Source organism: Cuculus canorus, chromosome 30 (genome assembly GCF_017976375.1).
Source record: "Cuculus canorus isolate bCucCan1 chromosome 30, bCucCan1.pri, whole genome shotgun sequence".
In the NCBI taxonomy this organism is placed as follows: domain Eukaryota; kingdom Metazoa; phylum Chordata; class Aves; order Cuculiformes; family Cuculidae; genus Cuculus; species Cuculus canorus.
In genome coordinates this window covers 557,843-581,690 of record NC_071430.1, presented here as the reverse complement: position 1 = coordinate 581,690, position 23,848 = coordinate 557,843, and the positions used below count along the sequence as shown (strand labels likewise).

General features: G+C 63.8%; 1 protein-coding gene across 1 annotated transcript in view; it reads left to right on the top strand.

Annotated features, from left to right (window-relative positions):
- The window catches only part of RASAL3 (RAS protein activator like 3), a 32,486-nt gene that overhangs the window by 2,408 nt on the left and 6,230 nt on the right, over positions 1-23,848 (top strand). Inside the window, exons 2-12 of the mRNA XM_054051937.1 lie at positions 651-996; positions 3,354-3,442; positions 4,263-4,299; positions 11,242-11,330; positions 11,431-11,519; positions 13,513-13,636; positions 14,767-14,865; positions 17,785-18,321; positions 19,998-20,142; positions 20,327-20,471; positions 22,753-22,989. Of these exons, the coding sequence (XP_053907912.1) occupies positions 651-996; positions 3,354-3,442; positions 4,263-4,299; positions 11,242-11,330; positions 11,431-11,519; positions 13,513-13,636; positions 14,767-14,865; positions 17,785-18,321; positions 19,998-20,142; positions 20,327-20,471; positions 22,753-22,989 (1,937 nt within the window). The remainder of the gene's footprint in view (positions 1-650; positions 997-3,353; positions 3,443-4,262; positions 4,300-11,241; positions 11,331-11,430; positions 11,520-13,512; positions 13,637-14,766; positions 14,866-17,784; positions 18,322-19,997; positions 20,143-20,326; positions 20,472-22,752; positions 22,990-23,848) is intronic.

The window sequence follows — 23,848 nt, the reverse complement described above, 5'->3', positions numbered from 1 at the left end:
ATGGGAGAACCATGAGGTGGTGTCCCCTCCTATGGGAGAACCATGAGGTGGTGTCTCCTCCTATGGGAGAACCATGAGGTGGTGTCCCCTCCTATGGGAGAACCATGAGGTGGTGTCTCCTCCTATGGGAGAACCATGAGGTGGAGTCTCCTCCATGAGCTTCAGGAGATGGAGAACCCTGAGGTGGTGTCTCCTCCTATGGGAGAACCCTGAGGTGGAGTCTCCTCCCTGAGCTTCAGGAGATGGAGAACCCTGAGGTGGTGTCTCCTCCTATGGGAGAACCACGAGGTGGTGTCTCCTCCTATGGGAGAACCATGAGGTGGTGTCTCCTCCAATGGGAGAACCATGAGGTGGAGTCACCTCTGATGGGAGAACCCTGAGGTGGAGTCTCCTCCCTGAGCTTCAGGAGATGGAGAACCCTGAGGTGGTGTCTCCTCCAATGGGAGAACCATGAGGTGGTGTCCCCTCCTATGGGAGAACCATGAGGTGGTGTCTCCTCCAATGGGAGAACCCTGAGGTGGTGTCCCCTTCTATGGGAGAACCCTGAGGTGGAGTCTCCTCCCTGAGCTTCAGGAGATGGAGAACCCTGAGGTGGTTCCACCCCCTCCACCGCCGCCTCTCCACCCTTGGGTGATGTTCCTCCTCCTCAGATGGAGTTGGAGAAGGTCCCGGTGGCTCCGGAGCTGCCGACTCTGCTGAAGTCCTACAGATGGAGGACCGCGGCCCCTCCGGGACTGCGGCGCTGGAGACGTTCCCACAGCCACCGCGAGGCTCAGGGACCTCCTGGAAGGGTCACCTCCAGCCTGGGGCCACCCAAGGCCACCACCCGCCGGTCCCTCTTCCAAAGGGCCTTTTCGGCCCCATCCAAAGGGCCCAAAGAGAGCCGAGAGCTCCAGGGGGGAAGGACCACCCTCCAGAGGGACCTGCGCGCCGTGGCCACCAGGAGGGACCACCCCGAGGGCGGTGGCCGTGGGGAGGACCACCACCGGGGAGGAGGTGAGGGGGGGGACAAAGGGGGTGACGGTGGTGGTGGTGATGGGATTGGGGTGATGGGAGATGAAGATGATGGTGATGGTGGTGGGAGATGATGACGATGGTGATGGTGGTGGTGGGTTTGGGGCGATGGGTGATGGTGATGGTGATGGTGGTGGGAGATGATGACGATGGTGATGGTGGTGGGTTTGGGGCGATGGGTGATGGTGATGGTGGTGGGTTTGGGGCAGTGGATGACGATGATGATGATTTAGAGGCGATAGGAGATGATGATGATGGTGATGGTGGTGGGATTGGGGTGATGGGAGATGATGACAATGGTTTAGAGGTGATGGGAGATGATGATGATGATGGTGGTGGTGGGTTTGGGGCGATGGGTGATGATGGTGATGATGGTGTTGGGTTTGGGGTGATGAAGATGATGGTTTAGAGGTGATGGGAGATGATGGTGATGGTGGTGATGGTGGTGGGTTTGGGGCAGTGGATGACGATGATGATGATTTAGAGGTGATGGGAGATGATGACGATGATGATGGTGATGGGCGATGATGGTGATGGTGATGGGTTGAGGGTGATGGTGATGGGTTTGGGGCGATGGATGACGATGATGATGGTTTAGAGGTGATGGGAGATGATGGTGATGGTGGGTTTGGGGCGGTGGGTGATGATGGTGATGATGGTGTTGGGTTTGGGGTGATGAAGATGATGGTTTAGAGGTGATGGGAGATGATGGTGATGATGATGGTGATGGGTTGAGGGTGATGGTGATGGGTTTGGGGCAGTGGATGACAATGATGATGGTTTAGAGGTGATGGGAGATGATGATGATGATGGTGGTGGTGATGGGATTGGGGTGATGGGAGATGATGACAATGGTTTAGAGGTGATGGGAGATGATGGTGATGGTGATGGTGGTGGGTTGAGGGTGATGGTGGTGGGTTTGGGGCAGTGGATGACGATGATGATGATTTAGGGGTGATGGGAGATGATGATGATGATGGTGGTGGTGGGTTTGGGGCGATGGGTGATGAAGATGATGGTTTAGAGGTGATGGGAGATGATGGTGATGGTGGTGGTGATGGTGATGGGTTGAGGGTGATGGTGATGGGTTTGGGATGGTGGATGATGGTGATGATGGTGGTGGGTTTGGGGTGATGGGAGATGAAGATGATGGTTTAGAGGTGATAGGAGATGATGGTGATGGGTTTGTGGTGATGGGTTTGATGACGATGGTTTAGAGGTGATGGGAGATGATGGTGATGGTGATGATGATGGTGATGGGTTGAGGGTGATGGTGGTGGGTTTGGGGCAGTGGATGACGATGATGATGGTTTAGAGGTGATGGGAGATGATGGTGATGATGATGATGGTGATGGTGATGGCTTTGGGGCGATGGGTGATGATGGTGATGGGTTTGATGATGATGGTTTAGAGGCGATGGGAGATGACGATGATGGTGGGTGATGAGTTGAGGGTGATGGGAGATGGTGATGATGGTGATGGTGGTGGGTTTGGGGTGATGGGAGATGATGGTGATGGGTTTGGGGCAGTGGTGATGATGGTGATGGTTTAGAGGCGATGGGAGATGATGACCATGGTGATGGTGATGGGTTTGGGGCGATGGGTGGTGGGTGATGATGACACCGTGTCCCTCCCCTCGTGGTGTCCCCTCCATCATGGTGTCCTCTCCCATCGTGGTGTCCCCTCCATCGTGGTGTCCCTCCCATCGTGGTGTCCCCTCCATCGTGGTGTCCCTCCCCTCGTGGTGTCCCCTCCATCGTGGTGTCCCCTCCATCGTGGTGTCCCCTCCCCTCGTGGTGTCCCCTCCATCGTGGTGTCCCCTCCATCGTGGTGTCCCCTCCCCTCGTGGTGTCCCCTCCATCGTGGTGTCCCTCCCATCGTGGTGTCCCCTCCATCGTGGTGTCCCTCCCCTCGTGGTGTCCCCTCCATCGTGGTGTCCCCTCCCCTCGTGGTGTCCCTCCCATCATGGTGTCCCCTCCATCGTGGTGTCCCCTCCCCTCGTGGTGTCCCTCCCATCATGGTGTCCCTCCCATCATGGTGTCCCCTCCCATCGTGGTGTCCCCTCCATCGTGGTGTCCCCTCCATTGTGGTGTCCCTCCATCGTGGTGTCCCCTCCATCGTGGTGTCCCCTCCATCGTGGTGTCCCCTCCATTGTGGTGTCCCTCCATCGTGGTGTCCCCTCCATCGTGGTGTCCCCTCCCATCGTGGTGTCCCCTCCCATCGTGGTGTCCCTCCATCGTGGTGTCCCCTCCCCTCATGGTGTCCCCTCCATCGTGGTGTCCCCTCCATCGTGGTCCCCCCGTCCCGGCGGTGACGCAGTCCCGGTGGTGTCCCCGCAGTGCCGCCATCGCTCTCCGTCTCTCCCGACGCCGTCTGCGATGTCTCCAATGTGGCGCTGGTGGAGGGGCATCTGCTGCTCCTGGACGAGGTGAGGACGTGGCCACGGGGCCACCGCGGCCTTCTGCCCAGCGGGTCCTGTGGCCACCGACCTCCTCCTGTGGCCACCAACCTCCTCCCATGGCCACCGACCTCCTCCCGTGGCCACTGACCTCCTCCCATGGCCACCAACCTCCTCCCATGGCCACCGACCTCCTCCCATGACCACCAACCTCCTCCCATGACCACCAACCTCCTCCCATGGCCACCAACCTCCTCCCATGGCCACCAATCTCCTCCCGTGGCCACCGACCTCCTCCTGTGGCCACCAACTCCTCCCATGGCCACCAATCTCCTCCCTGTGGCCACCGACCTCCTCCCATGGCCACCAACCTCCTCCCGTGGCCACCAACCTCCTCCCATGGCCACCAACCTCCTCCCGTGGCCACCAACCTCCTCCTGTGGCCACCGACCTCCTCCCATGGCCACTGACCTCCTCCCATGGCCACCAACCTCCTCCCATGGCCACCGACCTCCTCCTATGGCCATCAACTCATCCTTGAGGCCACCAACTCCTCCCGTGGCCACCAACCTCCTCCCATGGCCACCAACTCCTCCCGTGGCCACCGACCTCCTCCCATGGCCACCAACCTCCTCCTGTGGCCACCAACCTCCTCCCATGGCCACCGACCTCCTCCTGTGGCCACCAACCTCCTCCCCGTGGCCACCAACCTCCTCCCATGGCCACCAACCTTCTCCCTGTGGCCACCAACCTCCTCCCTGTGGCCACCAACTCCCCGTTGAAGCCACCAACTCCTCCCTGTGGCCACTGACCTCCTCCGTGTGGCCACTGAGCCCCTCGCTGTGTGCAGGTGCGGCGCAGTGGGAGGAACCGCAGCCACCGACGCCGTGAGTGGAACCGGGGGGCAACGGAGCCGCCGGGCATCGTAGCCATGGGGCAACGGAGCCGCCGGGCATCGTAGCCATGGGGCAACGGAGCCGCCGGGCATCGTAGCCATGGGGCATCGTAGCCATGGGCCATCGTAGCCATGGGGCACCGTAGCCATGGGGCAACGGAGCCGCCGGGCATCGTAGCCATGGGGCATCGTAGCCATGGGCCATCGTAGCCATGGGCCATCGTAGCCATGGGGCATCGTAGCCATGGGGCAACGGAGCCATTGCCATCGTAGCCATGGGGCATCGTAGCCATGGGGCACCGTAGCCATGGGGCACCGTAGCCATGGGCCATCGTAGCCATGGGGCATCGTAGCCATGGGCCATCGTAGCCATGGGGCACCGTAGCCATGGGGCACTGTAGCCATGGGGCACCGTAGCCATGGGGCACCGTAGCCATGGGCCATCGTAGCCATGGGCCATCGTAGCCATGGGGCACCGTAGCCATGGGGCACCGTAGCCATGGGCCATCGTAGCCATGGGGCACCGTAGCCATGGGGCATCGTAGCCATGGGGCCATCGTAGCCATGGGCCATCGTAGCCATGGGGCACCGTAGCCATGGGGCATCGTAGCCATGGGGCATCGTAGCCATGGGGCACCGTAGCCATGGGGCATCGTAGCCATGGGGCACCGTAGCCATGGGGCATCGTAGCCATGGGGCACCGTAGCCATGGGGCACCGTAGCCGGGGGCACCGTAGCCATGGGGCACCGTAGCCATGGGGCATCGTAGCCATGGGGCACCGTAGCCATGGGGCATCGTAGCCATGGGCCATCGTAGCCATGGGCCATCGTAGCCATGGGGCATCGTAGCCATGGGGCATCGTAGCCATGGGGCACCGTAGCCGGGGGCACCGTAGCCATGGGGCATCGTAGCCATGGGGCACCGTAGCCATGGGGCACAGTAGCCGTGGGGCCATCGTAGCCATGGGCCATCGTAGCCATGGGGCACCGTAGCCATGGGGCATCGTAGCCATGGGGCACCGTAGCCATGGGCCATCGTAGCCATGGGGCATCGTAGCCATGGGCCATCGTAGCCATGGGGCATCGTAGCCATGGGGCACCGTAGCCATGGGCCATCGTAGCCATGGGCCATCGTAGCCATGGGGCACCGTAGCCATGGGCCATCGTAGCCATGGGCCATCGTAGCCATGGGGCATCGTAGCCATGGGGCACCGTAGCCATGGGCCATCGTAGCCATGGGCCATCGTAGCCATGGGGCATCGTAGCCATGGGGCACCGTAGCCATGGGCCATCGTAGCCATGGGGCATCGTAGCCATGGGCCATCGTAGCCATGGGGCACCGTAGCCATGGGCCATCGTAGCCATGGGCCATCGTAGCCATGGGGCATCGTAGCCATGGGGCACCGTAGCCATGGGGCATCGTAGCCATGGGCCATCGTAGCCATGGGGCACCGTAGCCATGGGGCACCTTAGCCATGGGGCACCGTAGCCATGGGGCATCGTAGCCATGGGCCATCGTAGCCATGGGGCACCGTAGCCATGGGGCACCTTAGCCATGGGGCACCGTAGCCATGGGGCACCGTAGCCGTGGGGCACCGTAGCCATGGGGCATCGTAGCCATGGGCCATCGTAGCCATGGGCCATCGTAGCCATGGGGCACCGTAGCCATGGGGCACCGTAGCCATGGGGCATCGTAGCCATGGGCCATCGTAGCCATGGGGCACCGTAGCCATGGGGCACCTTAGCCATGGGGCATCGTAGCCATGGGCCATCGTAGCCATGGGGCACCGTAGCCATGGGGCACCGTAGCCATGGGCCATCGTAGCCATGGGCCATCGTAGCCATGGGGCACCGTAGCCGTGGGGCATCGTAGCCATGGGGCACCGTAGCCATGGGGCACCGTAGCCATGGGGCACCGTAGCCATGGGCCATCGTAGCCATGGGGCACCGTAGCCATGGGCCATCGTAGCCATGGGGCATCGTAGCCATGGGGCACCGTAGCCATGGGGCATCGTAGCCATGGGGCACCGTAGCCATGGGGCACCGTAGCCATGGGCCATCGTAGCCATGGGGCATCGTAGCCATGGGGCACCGTAGCCATGGGGCACCGTAGCCATGGGCCATCGTAGCCATGGGGCACCGTAGCCATGGGGCATCGTAGCCATGGGGCACCGTAGCCATGGGGCACCGTAGCCATGGGCCATCGTAGCCATGGGCCATCGTAGCCATGGGGCACCGTAGCCATGGGGCACCGTAGCCATGGGCCATCGTAGCCATGGGGCACCGTAGCCATGGGGCATCGTAGCCATGGGGCACCGTAGCCATGGGCCATCGTAGCCATGGGCCATCGTAGCCATGGGGCATCGTAGCCATGGGGCACCGTAGCCATGGGGCATCGTAGCCATGGGGCACCGTAGCCATGGGGCATCGTAGCCATGGGGCACCGTAGCCATGGGGCATCGTAGCCATGGGGCATCGTAGCCATGGGGCACCGTAGCCATGGGGCACCGTAGCCATGGGGCATCGTAGCCATGGGGCACCGTAGCCATGGGGCATCGTAGCCATGGGGCACCGTAGCCATGGGCCATCGTAGCCATGGGGGCACCGTAGCCATGGGGCATCGTAGCCGTGGGGCCATCGTAGCCATGGGCCATCGTAGCCATGGGGCATCGTAGCCATGGGGCACCGTAGCCATGGGGCATCGTAGCCATGGGGCATCGTAGCCATGGGGCATCGTAGCCATGGGCCATCGTAGCCATGGGGCACCGTAGCCATGGGGCATCGTAGCCATGGGCCATCGTAGCCATGGGGCACCGTAGCCATGGGCCATCGTAGCCATGGGGCACCGTAGCCATGGGGCACCGTAGCCATGGGCCATCGTAGCCATGGGGCATCGTAGCCATGGGCCATCGTAGCCATGGGCCATCGTAGCCATGGGGCACCGTAGCCATGGGGCATCGTAGCCATGGGCCATCGTAGCCATGGGGCACCGTAGCCATGGGGCACCGTAGCCATGGGCCACCGTAGCCATGGGGCACCGTAGCCATGGGGCATCGTAGCCATGGGGCATCGTAGCCATGGGGCACCGTAGCCATGGGGCATCGTAGCCATGGGGCATCGTAGCCATGGGGCACCGTAGCCATGGGGCACCGTAGCCATGGGCCATCGTAGCCATGGGGGCACCGTAGCCATGGGCCATCGTAGCCATGGGGCACCGTAGCCATGGGGCACCGTAGCCATGGGGCACCGTAGCCATGGGGCATCGTAGCCATGGGGCACCGTAGCCATGGGCCATCGTAGCCATTGGCATCGTAGCCATGGGGCACCGTAGCCATGGGGCATCGTAGCCATGGGGCACTGTAGCCATGGGGCATCGTAGCCATGGGGCACCGTAGCCATGGGGCATCGTAGCCATGGGGCACCGTAGCCATGGGGCATCGTAGCCATGGGGCAACGGAGCCATGGGCCATCATAGCCATGGGGCACCGTAGCCATGGGCCATCGTAGCCATTGCCATCGTAGCCATGGGGCACCGTAGCCATTGGCATCGTAGCCATGGGGCACCGTAGCCATGGGGCATCGTAGCCATGGGGCACCGTAGCCATGGGCCATCGTAGCCATGGGGCATCGTAGCCATGGGGCATCGTAGCCATGGGGCACCGTAGCCATGGGCCATCGTAGCCATGGGGCACCGTAGCCTTGGGGCACCGTAGCCATGGGGCACCGTAGCCGTGGGGCATCGTAGCCATGGGCCATCGTAGCCATGGGGCATCGTAGCCATGGGGCATCGTAGCCATGGGGCATCATAGCCATGGGCCATCGTAGCCATGGGGCACCGTAGCCATGGGGCAACGGAGCCATTGCCATCGTAGCCATGGGGCATCGTAGCCATGGGGCACCGTAGCCATGGGGCATCGTAGCCATGGGGCACCGTAGCCATGGGCCATCGTAGCCATGGGCCATCGTAGCCATGGGCCACCGTAGCCATGGGGCACCGTAGCCATGGGCCATCGTAGCCATGGGGCACCGTAGCCATGGGGCACCGTAGCCATGGGGCACCGTAGCCATGGGGCACCGTAGCCATGGGCCATCGTAGCCATGGGCCATCGTAGCCATGGGGCATCGTAGCCATGGGGCATCGTAGCCATGGGGCACCGTAGCCATGGGGCACCGTAGCCATGGGGCATCGTAGCCGTGGGGCACCGTAGCCGTGGGGCACCGTAGCCATGGGGCATCGTAGCCATGGGGCATCGTAGCCATGGGCCATCGTAGCCATGGGGCATCGTAGCCATGGGGCACCGTAGCCATGGGGCACCGTAGCCATGGGGCATCGTAGCCATGGGCCATCGTAGCCATGGGGCATCGTAGCCATGGGCCATCGTAGCCATGGGGCACCGTAGCCATGGGGCACCGTAGCCATGGGGCACCGTAGCCATGGGCCATCGTAGCCATGGGGCATCGTAGCCATGGGGCACCGTAGCCATGGGGCACCGTAGCCATGGGGCACAGTAGCCGTGGGGCCATCGTAGCCATGGGGCATCGTAGCCGGGGGCTATGGGGCACATGGGGCAGAGGCTGCCCTGTGCTGCCCCTCCTGCCCCACAGATTGCCCCACACTTTGTGCCCTCTGCCCCATAGCGTGTCCTCAGCCTGCCCCACAGTGTGGCCCCTGCCCCACACCGAGCCCCCTGCCCCACCTCCTGCCCCACAGCCTGCCCCACAGCATGGCCCCTGCCCCACAGCTTCAGGCCATGCAGCCTGCGGTGCCTCCTGCCCCACACGCTGCCCCATGGCATGGCCCCTGCCCCACACTGAGCCCCCTGCCCCACCTCCTGCCCCACCTCCTGCCCCACCTCCTGCCCCACAGGATGCCCCACATCCTGCTCCCTGCCCCACAGCGAGCCCCCTGCCCCACATCCTGCTCCCTGCCCCACACCGAGCCCCCTGCCCCACCTCCTGCCCCACCTCCTGCCCCACAGGCTGCCCCACATCCTGTTCCCTGCCCCACATCGAGCCCCCTACCCCACCCCCTGCCCCACATCCTGCTCCCTGCCCCACACCGAGCCCCCTGCCCCACCTCCTGCCCCACATCCTGCCCCACAGGCTGCCCCACATCCTGTTCCCTGCCCCACATCGAGCCCCCTACCCCACCCCCTGCCCCACATCCTGCTCCCTGCCCCACACCGAGCCCCCTGCCCCACCTCCTGCCCCACATCCTGCCCCACAGGCTGCCCCACATCCTGTTCCCTGCCCCACATCGAGCCCCCTACCCCACCCCCTGCCCCACATCCTGTTCCCTGCCCCACAGCGAGCCCCCTGCCCCACCTCCTGCCCCACTCTCCATGCTCTGTGCCCCACAGCGAGCCCCCTGCCCCACACCAGCCCCACTGCCTCATGCTCCGTGCCCCACATCGCGCCCCATATCACGCTTCCTGCCCCACATCCTGCCCCACAGCAAACCCCACGCTCCCTGCCCCACATCCTGCCGCGTGCTCTGTGCCCCACATCCTGCCCCACATCCTGCCCCGCTCCAAGCCCCATAGTCCATGCTCTGCGCCCCACACTGTGCATAATGCCATGTCCCCTGCCCCACCTCCTGCCCCATAACCTCCTGACCCATAACCTCCTGACCCATCTCCTGCCCCACCACCTCCTGCCCCACCTCCTGCCCCACAACCTGCCCCATAACCTGCCCTATAACCTCCTGCCCCACAACCTCCTGCCCCATAACCTCCTGCCCCATAACCTCCTGCCCCACCACCTCCTGCCCCACCTCCTGCCCCACCTCCTGACCCATAACCTCCTGCCCCCCCTCCTGCCCCATAACCTCCTACCCCATAACCTCCTGCCCCACCACCTCCTGCCCCATAACCTCCTGCCCCACCTCCTGACCCATAACCTCCTGCCCCATAACCTCCTGCCCCACCTCCTGCCCCATAACCTCCTGCCCCATAACCTCCTGCCCCACCTCCTGCCCCATAACCTCCTGCCCCATAACCTTCTGCCCCACCTCCTGACCCATAACCTCCTGCCCCATAACCTTCTGCCCCATCTCCTGCCCCATAACCTCCTGCCCCATAACCTCTTAGGGGTGAGAGTGTCCCATCGGTGCCACTCTTGGGGTGACACCGTCTCCCCACCGGGGGATGGGCTGTGGGTGACCTTTGAGGGCGATGCTGAAGGAGTGGCTCCACGTCCCGATGGAGATCCACCACCACCTTGAGGTGCTCCTCAGGGGTCCCTACTGGGACAGCGCTGTTTGAGATCTCCATCCATGATCTCCACAGCGAGATCGAGGGCGTCCTCAGCCCGTTTGGAGGTGACCCCAAGCCCAGGGGGGCAGTTCCACACCAGAAGGACGGGATGTCACCCAGAGGGACCTCTGGATGGAGAAGTGGGGCTGGAGAACCCCAGGAGGTTCCCCGAGGCCACGGGCAAGGTCCTACCCCTGGGTCGGGGCGGTTTCCATCCAGGATGGGGGATGATGGGATGGAGAGCAGCCCTGAGGAGAAGGACTTGGGATGGGATGAAGGGGAACGGCGACAAACTGGAGAGGAGAAGATTTGGGGCTTGACTTGAGGAGGAACTTCTTCACCATGAGGTTGAAGAAACCCTGGCCCAGGTTGCCCCGAGGAGCCGTGGCTGCCCCATCCCTGGAGATGCTCACGGCCAGGTTGGATGGGGCTCGGAGCTCCTGATCCGGTGGGAGGTGTCCCCATGGCAGGGGTGGAACCGGATGAGCTTTGAGGTCCCTTCCATCCCAACCCATCCTATGATTTGGTGCCCAATCCAAGCGCCTCCATCCTTTCTCCACCCACGGTTGATGGTTCCGAAGCCCAGGTGGGATCCGGGCACCCCCCAATCCCCACACCCCCCCGGTGGGGCCTTGGGGTGCTCGGGGCCATGAGGCCGTTGATGTTGGACGTTCCTCCAGACTCCGTCAGAGAGGAAAGAAGTCCCCGCGGTGCCTCGAGAAGCTCCGAAGAGGAGACCTCTTCCACCTCGCAGTTCAGCAACGTCAAAGTGGGGACCCACCAGCCCCGACCCAACCCCCCCCTCAGCTCACAGGCGCTCAACCCCACCCGTGGGTGACCTCCGGGTGTCATCTCCTCACCCTTCTCAGGGCTTATGGTGGAAGAGGCTCCGGGAACACAGAGGTCGTGGTGGCCTCCAAGCTGAGACGCCAACGGTGACGGTCACCAACAGCGAGAGGTGGGGCACCGCGGGGGTTGGGGGGCCATGGGGGTCTTGGGGGGTGTCCATGGGAGGTCTTCTCCAGCCGGAGCGCCTCGCGGGGGTTGGGGGCCATGGGGGTCTTGGGGGGCGGTCCATGGGAGGTCTTCTTCTGCCCCCATGGTGTCTCCAGCCAGGGCGCCTCGCGGGGGTTGGGGGGCCATGGGGGTCTTGGGGGGCGTTCATGGGAGGTCTTCTCCAGCCGGAGCACCTCATGGGAGTTGGGGGGCCATGGGGGTCTTGGGGGGCGTTCCATGGGAGGTCTTCTTCTGCCCCCACGGTGTCTCCAGCCCGAGCGCCTCACGGGAGTTGGGGGGCCATGGGGGTCTTGGGGGGCGTTCATGGGAGGTCTCCTCCAGCCGGAGCGCCTCGCGGGAGTTGGGGGGCCATGGGGGTCTTGGGGGGCGTTCCATGGGAGGTCTTCTCCAGCCGGAGCGCCTCGCGGGGGTTGGGGGGCCATGGGGGTCTTGGGGGGCGTTCCATGGGAGGTCTTCTCCAGCCCGGGCGCCTCGCGGGGGTTGGGGGGCCATGGGGGTCTTGGGGGGCGTTCATGGGAGGTCTTCTCCAGCCGGAGCACCTCATGGGAGTTGGGGGGCCATGGGGGTCTTGGGGGGCGTTCCATGGGAGGTCTTCTTCTGCCCCCACGGTGTCTCCAGCCCGGGCACCTCGCGGGAGTTGGGGGGCCATGGGGGTCTTGGGGGGCGTTCATGGGAGGTCTTCTCCAGCCGGAGCGCCTCGCGGGAGTTGGGGGGCCATGGGGGTCTTGGGGGGCGCCCCATGGGAGGTCTCCTCCAGCCGGAGCGCCTCGCGGGGGTTGGGGGGCCATGGGGGTCTTGGGGGGCGTTCATGGGAGGTCTCCTCCAGCCGGAGCGCCTCACGGGAGTTGGGGGGCCATGGGGGTCTTGGGGGGCGTTCATGGGAGGTCTCCTCCAGCCGGAGCGCCTCGCGGGGGTTGGGGGGCCATGGGGGTCTTGGGGGACGGTCCAGGGAGGTCTTCTCCAGCCGGGGCGCCTCGCGGGAGTTGGGGGGCCACGGGGGTCTTGGGGGGCGTTCCATGGGAGGTCTTCTCCAGCCGGAGCGCCTCGCGGGAGTTGGGGGGCCACGGGGGTCTTGGGGGGCGTTCATGGGAGGTCTCCTCCAGCCGGAGCGCCTCGCGGGAGTTGGGGGGCCATGGGGGTCTTGGGGGGCGTTCCATGGGAGGTCTCCTCCAGCCGGGGCGCCTCGCGGGAGTTGGGGGGCCATGGGGGTCTTGGGGGGCGTTCCATGGGAGGTCTCCTCCAGCCGGAGCGCCTCGCGGGAGTTGGGGGGCCATGGGGGTCTTGGGGGGCGTTCATGGGAGGTCTTCTCCAGCCGGAGCGCCTCGCGGGAGTTGGGGGGCCATGGGGGTCTTGGGGGGCATTCATGGGAGGTCTTCTCCAGCCGGAGCGCCTCGCGGGAGTTGGGGGGCCATGGGGGTCTTGGGGGGCGTTCATGGGAGGTCTCCTCCAGCCGGGGCGCCTCGCGGGGGTTGGGGGGCCATGGGGGTCTTGGGGGGCGTCCATGGGAGGTCTTCTCCAGCCCGGGCGCCTCGCGGGGGTTGGGGGACCATGGGGGTCTTGGGGGGCGTCCATGGGAGGTCTTCTCCAGCCGGAGCGCCTCACGGGAGTTGGGGGGCCATGGGGGTCTTGGGGGGCGTCCATGGGAGGTCTCCTCCAGCCGGAGCGCCTCGCGGGGGTTGGGGGGCCATGGGGGTCTTGGGGGGCGTTCATGGGAGGTCTTCTCCAGCCGGAGCGCCTCGCGGGAGTTGGGGGGCCATGGGGGTCTTGGGGGGCGTTCATGGGAGGTCTCCTCCAGCCGGAGCACCTCGCGGGAGTTGGGGGGCCATGGTGGTCTTGGGGGGCGTTCCATGGGAGGTCTCCTCCAGCCGGAGCGCCTCGCGGGAGTTGGGGGGCCATGGGGGTCTTGGGGGGTGTCCATGGGAGGTCTTCTCCAGCCGGAGCGCCTCGCGGGAGTCGCTGACGGCACCGCCGACCGCGGCCGCGTTGGACCTCACCGGGGACGACGTCATCGTCCGTCCGCTGCACGGCAGCGTCGTGGGAGAGAAGTTCTGCTTCCAGGTAAAAGGGGGTGCCCTGGGGGGACCCCGGAGGGGAGCTCAGGGCACCATGGGGGGGGGGCACCCAGAGAACAGCTGAGCCCCATGGCCCCCACAGCACCTTTGGGGGGGACCCCATGGCCTCCAGAGCGCCTTTGGGGGGACCCCATAGAACTCAGGGCACCTTTGGGGGGCCCCCATGGCCCCCACAGCACCTTTGGGGGGACCCCATAGAACTCAGAGCACCTTTGGGGGGGACCCCATGTCCCCCAGAGCACCTTTGGGGGGGACCTCATGGCCTCCAGAGCCCCTTTGGGGGGAACCCATGTCCTCTGGAGCACATTGGGGGGACCCCATGGCCCCCAGAGCACCTTTGGGGGTACCCCATGTCCCCCCGAGTACCTTTGGGGTCCCCCAGAGCACCTTTGGGGGTACCCCATGTCCCCCAGAGCACCTGGGGGGGACCTCATGTCCCCCAGAGCACCTTTGGGGTACCCCAGGCCACTCAGGGCACCTTTGGGGGGACCCCATGTCCCCCAGAGCACCTTTGAAGATGACCCCATGTCCCCCAGGGCACCTTTGGGAGGGGACCCCATTTCCCCCAGAGCACTTTGGGGGTACCCCATGTCCCCCAGAGCACTTTGGGGTCCCCCAGAGCACCTTTGGGGGTACCCCATGTCCTCCAGAGCACTTTGGGGGTACCCCATGTCCCCCAGAGCACTTTGGGGTCCCCCAGAGCACCTTTGGGGGTACCCCATGTCCCCCAGAGCACCTTTGGGGTACCCCAGAGCACCTTTGGGGGTACCCCGTGTCCCCCAGAGCCCCTTTGGGGTCCCCCAGAGCACCTTTGGGGGTACCCCATGTCCCCCAGAGCCCCTTTGGGGTCCCCCAGAGCACCTTTGGGGGTACCCCATGTCCCCCAGAGCACCATTGGGGTCCCCCAGAGCACCTTTGGGGGTACCCCATGTCCTCCAGAGCGCCTTTGGGGTCCCCCAGAGCACCTTTGGGGGTACCCCATGTCCTCCAGAGCGCCTTTGGGGTCCCCCAGAGCACCTTTGGGGGTCCCCCATGTCCCCCAGAGCCCCTTTGGGGTCCCCCCGGTCCTGGCGGGGGTGCCTGGGGGTCCCCCCGAGGTCTGTGGGTGCCCCGCAGGTGGTGACGGGGGGCGGCAGCCGCGCCTTCGGGTGCTCCTCCTTGGCCGAACGCGACCGCTGGATCGAGAACCTGCGGAGAACCGCGCGGCCCAACAAGGTGGGAGCACGGGGACACCGCGGGGACACACTGGGACAGACTGGGATATCACTGGGACACCACGGGGACACCACGGGGACACCATGGGGACACCACGGGGACACCGCGGGGACACCGCGGGGACACCACGGGGGACACCATGGGGACACCCAGGGGACACCCAGGGGACACCACAGGGACACCGCGGGGACACCATGGGGACACCATGGGGACACCCAGGGGACACCATGGGGGACACCGCGGGGACACCATGGGGACACCATGGGGACACCACGGGGACACCACGGGGACACCCAGGGGACACCCAGGGGAGACACTGGGATATCCATGGGACACCACGGGGACACCGCGGGGACACCCAGGGGACACCATGGGGACACCACGGGGGAACCCATAGGACACCCAGGGGACACCCAGGGGACACCACGGGGACACCACGGGGACACCGCGGGGACACCCAGGGGACACCACGGAGGACACCATGGGGACGCCGCGGGGACACCGCGGGGACACCACGGGGACACCCAGGGGACACCCAGGGGACACCCAGGGGACACCGCGGGGACAGACTGGGACAGACTGGGATATCACTGGGACACACTGGGACACCACAGGGACACCACTGGGACACCATGGGGACACCATGGGGACACCGCGGGGACACCCAGGGGACACCCAGGGGACACCACGGGGACACCCAGGGGACACCCAGGGGAGACCCAGGGGAGACCCAGGGGACACCCAGGGGACACCATTGGGACACCACGGGGACACCATGGGGACACCCAGGGGACACCCAGGGGACACCCAGGGGACACCACAGGGACACCGCGGGGACACCCAGGGGACACCATGGGGACACCACGGGGACACCCAGGGGACACCACAGGGACACCATTGGGACACCACGGGGACACCACGGGGACACCGCGGGGACACCACAGGGAGACCCAGGGGAGACCACTGGGACACCACGGGGACACCACTGGGACACACTGGGATATCCATGGGACACCACTGGGACAGACTGGGACAGACTGGGACACCACTGGGACACCACTGGGACAGACTGGGACAGACTGGGACACCACTGGGACACACTGGGACACCCATGGGACACCACTGGGACACACTGGGACACACTGGGACACACTGGGACACCACGGGGACACCATTGGGACACCACTGGGGAACCCATGGGACACCACTGGGACACCACTGGGACAGACTGGGACAGACTGGGACACACTGGGAGACACTGGGACACACTGGGACACACTGGGACACCACTGGGATATACTGGGACAGACTGGGACACCACTGGGACACACTGGGACACCACTGGGGAACCCATGGGACACCACTGGGACACCACTGGGACACACTGGGAGACACTGGGACACCACTGGGACAGACTGGGACAGACTGGGACACCACGGGGACATCACTGGGACACCCATGGGACACCACTGGGACACCACTGGGACAGACTGGGACACCACTGGGACACACTGGGACACCACTGGGACAGACTGGGACACCACTGGGACACACTGGGACACCCTGGGACACCACTGGGACAGACTGGGACACCACTGGGACAGACTGGGACACCACTGGGACACCACTGGGACACCACTGGGACACACTGGGACAGACTGGGACACACTGGGACAGACTGGGACAGACTGGGACACCACTGGGACACCACTGGGACACACTGGGACAGACTGGGACAGACTGGGACAGACTGGGACACCCTGGGACACCACTGGGACACACTGGGACAGACTGGGACAGACTGGGACAGACTGGGACACCCTGGGACACCACTGGGACACACTGGGACAGACTGGGACAGACTGGGACAGACTGGGACACCCTGGGACACCACTGGGACACACTGGGACAGACTGGGACAGACTGGGACAGACTGGGACACCCTGGGACACACTGGGACACACTGGGACAGACTGGGACAGACTGGGACACCCTGGGATCCCCATATCCCCCCCTGTCCCCATCCCACCCCACATCCCCTCCTGTCCCCATCCCACCCCATGTCCCCCCCAAACCCCCCACCGACCCCCGTCCCCCCACCTTTGTCCCCGTGCCCCCCACCTCTATGGGTCACAAGAGAGGGCAGAAGGTCCTTATGGGTCATCTATGGGTCAACTATGGGTCACGAGAGGTAGAAGAACGTCTCTATGGGTCAACTATGGGTCAACTATGGGTCACAAGAGAGAGCAGAAGGTCCTTATGGGTCATCTATGGGTCAACTATGGGTCACGAGAGGTAGAAGAACATCTCTATGGGTCAACTATGGGTCAACTATGGGTCACAAGAGAGAGCAGAAGGTCCTTATGGGTCATCTATGGGTCATCTATGGGTCAACTATGGGTCACAAGAGAGAGCAGAAGGTCCTTATGGGTCATCTATGGGTCAACTATGGGTCACGAGAGGTAGAAGAACGTCTCTATGGGTCAACTATGGGTCAACTATGGGTCACAAGAGAGAGCAGAAGGTCCTTATGGGTCATCTATGGGTCATCTATGGGTCAACTATGGGTCACAAGAGAGAGCAGAAGGTCCTTATGGGTCATCTATGGGTCAACTATGGGTCACGAGAGAGAGCAGAAGGTCCTTATGGGTCAACTATGGGTCAACTATGGGTCACAAGAGAGAGCAGAAGGTCCTTATGGGTCATCTATGGGTCAACTATGGGTCAACTATGGGTCACAAGAGAGAGCAGAAGGTCCTTATGGGTCATCTATGGGTCATCTATGGGTCAACTATGGGTCAACTATGGGTCACAAGAGAGAGCAGAAGGTCCTTATGGGTCATCTATGGGTCATCTATGGGTCAACTATGGGTCATCTATGGGTCAGGAGACCCCCACCTCCGTCCCCGCTCCCGACAGGACAACTGTGAGCGCCTGGAGCTGACGCTGAGCCTTTGGGTCTACGAAGCGCGAGACCTTCCTCCCGGGCGCCGCCTCCGCTGCCACCTCCACTTGGACGGTGTCCTCTTCGCCCGCACCACCGCCAAAGCGGCCAACGCCGACGGTGACCTCTTCTGGGGGGAACTCTTCCAGTTGGCCGCTCTGCCGCCCGCCCGCGCCCTCGCCCTCACCCTTTGCCACGACGACCGCTCCGCTCAACCGTTGGCGTCGGTCACCGTCCCTCTGGATGAGTTGGCGGCCGCCCGGCAGCCCTCGGAGCGTTGGTACGCGTTGAGCGGCGCCGGTGGAGGCGCGCGGGCGCCGTCGGTGAGGGTGCGCGGCCGCTACGGTGCGGTGCGCGTTCTGCCCATCGTGCGCTACAAAGAGTTGGCCGAGTTCATCACCTTCCGGTACCGGGAGCTGTGTGCCCGGCTGGAGCCCACCATCGCCCTCCGGCACAAGGAGGAGTTGGCCGGAACGCTCGTCCGAGTCCTGCAGAGCACCGGGAAAGCCAAGGTTGGAGCCGTCACCGGGGATGGGGGGACGGAGGTGGTGGGTGGGGTGGGAGTCGTGGCTGGAGGGACCGGGAGAGGGTGGGTGGGGTGGGATGGGATGGGATGGGATGGGATGGATGAGTTGGGTTGGATCGGGATGGGATGGGATGGGATGGGATGGGGTGGGATGAGATGGGATGGGATGGGATGGATGAGTTGGGTTGGATCGGGATGGGGCGGATGGGTTGGGCTGAGCTGGGATAGAATGAGATGGAGGGGATGGGGTGGGAGTGATGGGTTGAGATGGGATGGGATGGGAGAGATGGGATGGGATGGGATGGGAGAGATGGGATGAGATGGAATGAGATGGGAGAGATGGGATGGGATGGGATGGGATGGGATGGATGAGTTGGGTTGGATTGGGATGGGGCGGATGGGTTGGGCTGAGCTGGGATGGAATGAGATGGAGGGGATGGGGTGGGAGTGATGGGATGAGATGGGATGGGATGGGATGGGATGGGAGAGATGGGATAGGATGGGATGAGATGGGAGAGATTGGATAGGACAGGATGGGATGGGAGAGATGGGATAGGACGGGATGGGATGGGATGGGAGAGATGGGATGAGATGGAATGAGATGGGAGAGATGGGATGGGATGGGATGGGATGGGATGGGATGGGATGGGATGGGATGGGATGGGATGGGATGGGATGGATGAGTTGGGTTGGATCGGGATGGGGCGGATGGGTTGGGCGGAGCTGGGATGGAATGAGATGGAGGGGATGGGGTGGGAGTGATGGGATGAGATGGGATGGGATGGGATGGGGTGGAGTGGGTGGGATAGGAGGGATGGGATGGGATGAGATGGGAGAGATGGGATAGGATGGGATGGGAAAGATGGGATGGGAGAGATGGGATGGGATGGAATGGGAAAGATGGGACGGGATGGGATGGGATGGATGGGATAGGATGGGATGGGATGGGAAAGATGGGATGGGATGGGATGGGGTGTGATGGGATGGGATGGGATGGGGTGTGATGGGATGAGTGAGATGGAACGGGTGGGGTAGGATGGGAGAGATGGGGTGGAATGGGATGGAGGGGATGAGTTGGGATGGAATGGATGGGATGGGATGGAGGGGATGAGTCGGGTTGGGATGGAATGGATCGGATGGAGGGGATGAGTTGGGATGGGATGGGATGGAGGGGATGAGTTGGGATGGAATGGATGGGATGGAATGGAGGGGATGAGTCGGGTTGGAATGGATGGGATGGGATGGGAAGGGATGGAGGGGATGAGTCGGGTTGGGATGGATGGGATGGGAAGGGATGGAGGGGATGAGTCGGGTTGGGATGGAATGGATGGGATGGAGAGGATGAGTTGGGGTGGAATGGATGGGATGGGATGGAGGGAATGAGTTGGGTTGGAATGGATGGGATGGGATGGAGGGGATGAGTTGGGATGGAATGGAATGGATGGGATGGAGGGGATGAGTTGGGTTGGGTTGAGTTGGGATGGGTGGAATGGAATGGATGGGATGGAGGGGATGAGTTGGGTTGGAATGGATGGGATGGAGGGGATGAGTCGGGTTGGCTGAGTTGGGAAGGACGGTTCAGGGGAGGTCCAGGAGCTCCTGGCACGCCCCAAAGCTCTTTGACGAAGGCTCTTTGGAGCCCTTCACCACACCCACCCGCAGTCCTTCCTCATCGACCTCGGGGTGGCCGAGTTGGACCGCTTCGATGAGCGGGAGGCGCTGATCTTCCGCGAGAACACGTTGGCCACCAAAGCCATCGAGGAGTACATGAAGCTGGTGGGGGGCAAATACCTCCAGGACACACTGGGTACGTCTGAACGTCACCTTCTGGGGTGGAGGACACCCTGGACGTGATGTTGTAGGGCGTGAGGAGGTCCGGGGCACGGGCAGAGCGCGATGGGGCTGTAGAACATCTCCAGGACATCGGTGGGGACGTGGTGGGGACATGGGGAGGTGGTTGGTGGCCATCAGGGCTGTCTCTTGGTGTCCAGGGGAGGTGGTGGCCCAGCTGTGCACCTCAGGTGATGGTTGGGAGGTGGATCCCAACAAATGCCTCAGCCTCGACCTCCGCGACAACCGGAAGAACCTGCGCCGCGTCTGCGAGGAGACCTTCCAGCGCATCGCCGCGTCCGGCGAGTGAGTGAGGAACCACCGCCGGAGGGGAGGACGGGGCGGGAGCGGCCACCAACGCCGGCGTGGGCCGAGGGGGGACACGATGGGGACACCACCGGCGCCGGGAGAACCATCGGGGGAGGAACATGGGGAGGGGCACCAGGAGGACCTCGAGATGGACACGAGGGAGAAGAATGGGCACCAGGAGGACCTGGGGATGGACACGAGGGAGAAGAATGGGCACCAGGAGGACCTGGGGATGGACATGAGGGAGAAGAATGGGCACCAGGAGGACCTGGGGATGGACATGAGGGAGAAGAATGGGCACCAGGAGGACCTGGGGATGGACGTGAGGGAGAAGAATGGGCACCAGGAGGACCTGGGGATGGACGTGAGGGAGAAGAATGGGCACCAGGAGGACCTGGGATGGACATGAGGGAGAAGAATGGGCACCAGGAGGACCTGGGGATGGACACGAGGGAGAAGAATGGGCACCAGGAGGACCTCGAGATGGACATGAGGGAGAAGAATGGGCACCAGGAGGACCTGGAGATGGACATGAGGGAGAAGAATGGGCACCAGGAGGACCTGGGATGGACACGAGGGAGAAGAATGGGCACCAGGAGGACCTGGGGATGGACACGAGGGAGAAGAATGGGCACCAGGAGGACCTGGGGATGGACATGAGGGAGAAGAATGGGCACCAGGAGGACCTGGGGATGGACATGAGGGAGAAGAATGGGCACCAGGAGGACCTGGGGATGGATGTGAGGGAGAAGAATGGGCACCAGGAGGACCTGGGGATGGACATGAGGGAGAAGAATGGGCACCAGGAGGACCTGGGGATGGACATGAGGGAGAAGAATGGGCACCAGGAGGACCTGGGGATGGACACGAGGGAGAAGAATGGGCACCAGGAGGACCTGGGATGGACATGAGGGAGAAGAATGGGCACCAGGAGGGACCTGGGGATGGACACAAGGGAGAAGAATGGGCACCAGGAGGACCTGGGGATGGACACGAGGGAGAAGAATGGGCACCAGGAGGACCTGGGGATGGACACGAGGGAGAAGAATGGGCACCAGGAGGGACCTGGGGATGGACACAAGGGAGAAGAATGGGCACCAGGAGGACCTGGGGATGGACACGAGGGAGAAGAATGGGCACCAGGAGGACCTGGGGATGGACACGAGGGAGAAGAATGGGCACCAGGAGGACCTGGGGATGGACATGAGGGAGAAGAATGGGCACCAGGAGGGACCTGGGGATGGACACGAGGGAGAAGAATGGGCACCAGGAGGACCTGGGGATGGACATGGGGGAGAAGAATGGGCACCAGGAGGACCTGGGGATGGACACGAGGGAGAAGAATGGGCACCAGGAGGACCTGGGGATGGACACGAGGGAGAAGAATGGGCACCAGGAGGACCTGGGGATGGACGTGAGGGAGAAGAATGGGCACCAGGAGGACCTGGGATGGACATGAGGGAGAAGAATGGGCACCAGGAGGACCTGGGATGGACATGAGGGAGAAGAATGGGCACCAGGAGGACCTGGGATGGACATGAGGGAGAAGAATGGGCACCAGGAGGACCTGGGGATGGACATGAGGGAGAAGAATGGGCACCAGGAGGACCTGGGGATGGATGTGAGGGGGAAGAATGGGCACCAGGAGGACCTGGGGATGGATGTGAGGGGGAAGAATGGGCATCAGGAGGACCTGGGGATGGACACGAGGGAGAAGAATGGGCACCAGGAGAACCTGGGGATGGACATGAGGGAGAAGAATGGGCACCAGGAGGACCTGGGATGGACATGAGGGAGAAGAATGGGCACCAGGAGGACCTGGGGATGGATGTGAGGGAGAAGAATGGGCACCAGGAGAACCTGGGGATGGACACGAGGGAGAAGAATGGGCACCAGGAGGACCTGGGGATGGACACGAGGGAGAAGAATGGGCACCAGGAGGACCTGGGGATGGACACGAGGGAGAAGAATGGGCACCAGGAGGACCTGGGGATGGACACGAGGGAGAAGAATGGGCACCAGGAGGACCTGGAGATGGACATGGGGGAGAAGAATGGGCACCAGGAGGACCTGGGATGGACATGGGGGAGAAGAATGGACACCAGGAGGACCTGGGGATGGACGTGAGGGAGAAGAATGGGCACCAGGAGGACCTGGAGATGGACATGAGGGAGAAGAATGGGCACCAGGAGGACCTGGGATGGACGTGAGGGAGAAGAATGGGCACCAGGAGGACCTGGGGATGGACACGAGGGAGAAGAATGGTTCCTCCTCGCAGCGCCTTCCCGGCAGAGCTGGGCGAGGTCTTCTCCGCGTGGCACGCGGCGTGCCGGGCGCGGGGGAAGGCGCCCATCGGGCAGCGCTTGGTCTCGGCCTCCCTCTTCTTGCGGTTCCTCTGCCCGGCCATCATGTCCCCGAGCCTCTTCGGCCTCGTCCAGGAGTACCCAAGCGAGGCCACCGCCCGGACCCTCACCCTCGTGGCAAAGGTCATCCAGAACTTGGCCAACTTCACCACGTACGTCACGGGAGGACGCGGTACCGACACCGCTGGGGAGGTCCCACCCTGTGGGGAAGCCGTGGGGCAGGAGGTGGTGGCCCATGACCATGGTGGTGGCCCATGACCATGGTGGTGGCCTGATTCATGGCCATGGTAGTGGCCGGTGACCATGGTGGTGGCTCATGACCATGGTGTTGGCCTGATTCATGGCCATGGTAGTGGCCGGTGACCATGGTGGTGGCCCGTGGCCATGGTGGTGGCCCATGACCATGGTGGTGGCCCGGCTCATGGTCATGGTGGTGGCCCATGGCCATGGTGGTGGCCGGTGACCATGGTGGTGGCCTGTGGCCATGGTGGTGGCCCGTGACCATGGTGGTGGCCCGGCTCATGGCCATGGTGGTGGCCCATGGCCATGGTGGTGGCCTGTGGCCATGGTGGTGGCCTGGCTCATGGCTATGGTGGTGGCCCATGGCCATGGTGGTGGCCTGTGGCCATGATGGTGGCCTGGCTCATGGCCATGGTGGTGGCCCATGACCATGGTGTTGGCCTGATTCATGGCCATGGTGGCCTGTGACCATGGTGGTGGCCTGGTTCATGACCATGGTGGTGGCCTGTGGCCATGGTGGTGGCCTGGCTCGTGGCCATGGTGGTGGCCGGTGACCATGGTGGTGGCCTGTGGCCATGGTGGTAGGCCGACTCATGGTCATGGTGGTGGCCCGTGACCATGGTGGTGGCCTGGCTCACGACTATGGTGGTGGCCGGTGGCCTATGACCATGGTGGTGGCCTGTCTTGTGGCCATGGTGGTGGCCCGGCTCAAGGCCATGGTGGCCTATGACCATGGTGGTGGCCTGTGGCCATGGTAGTGGCCTGTCTTGT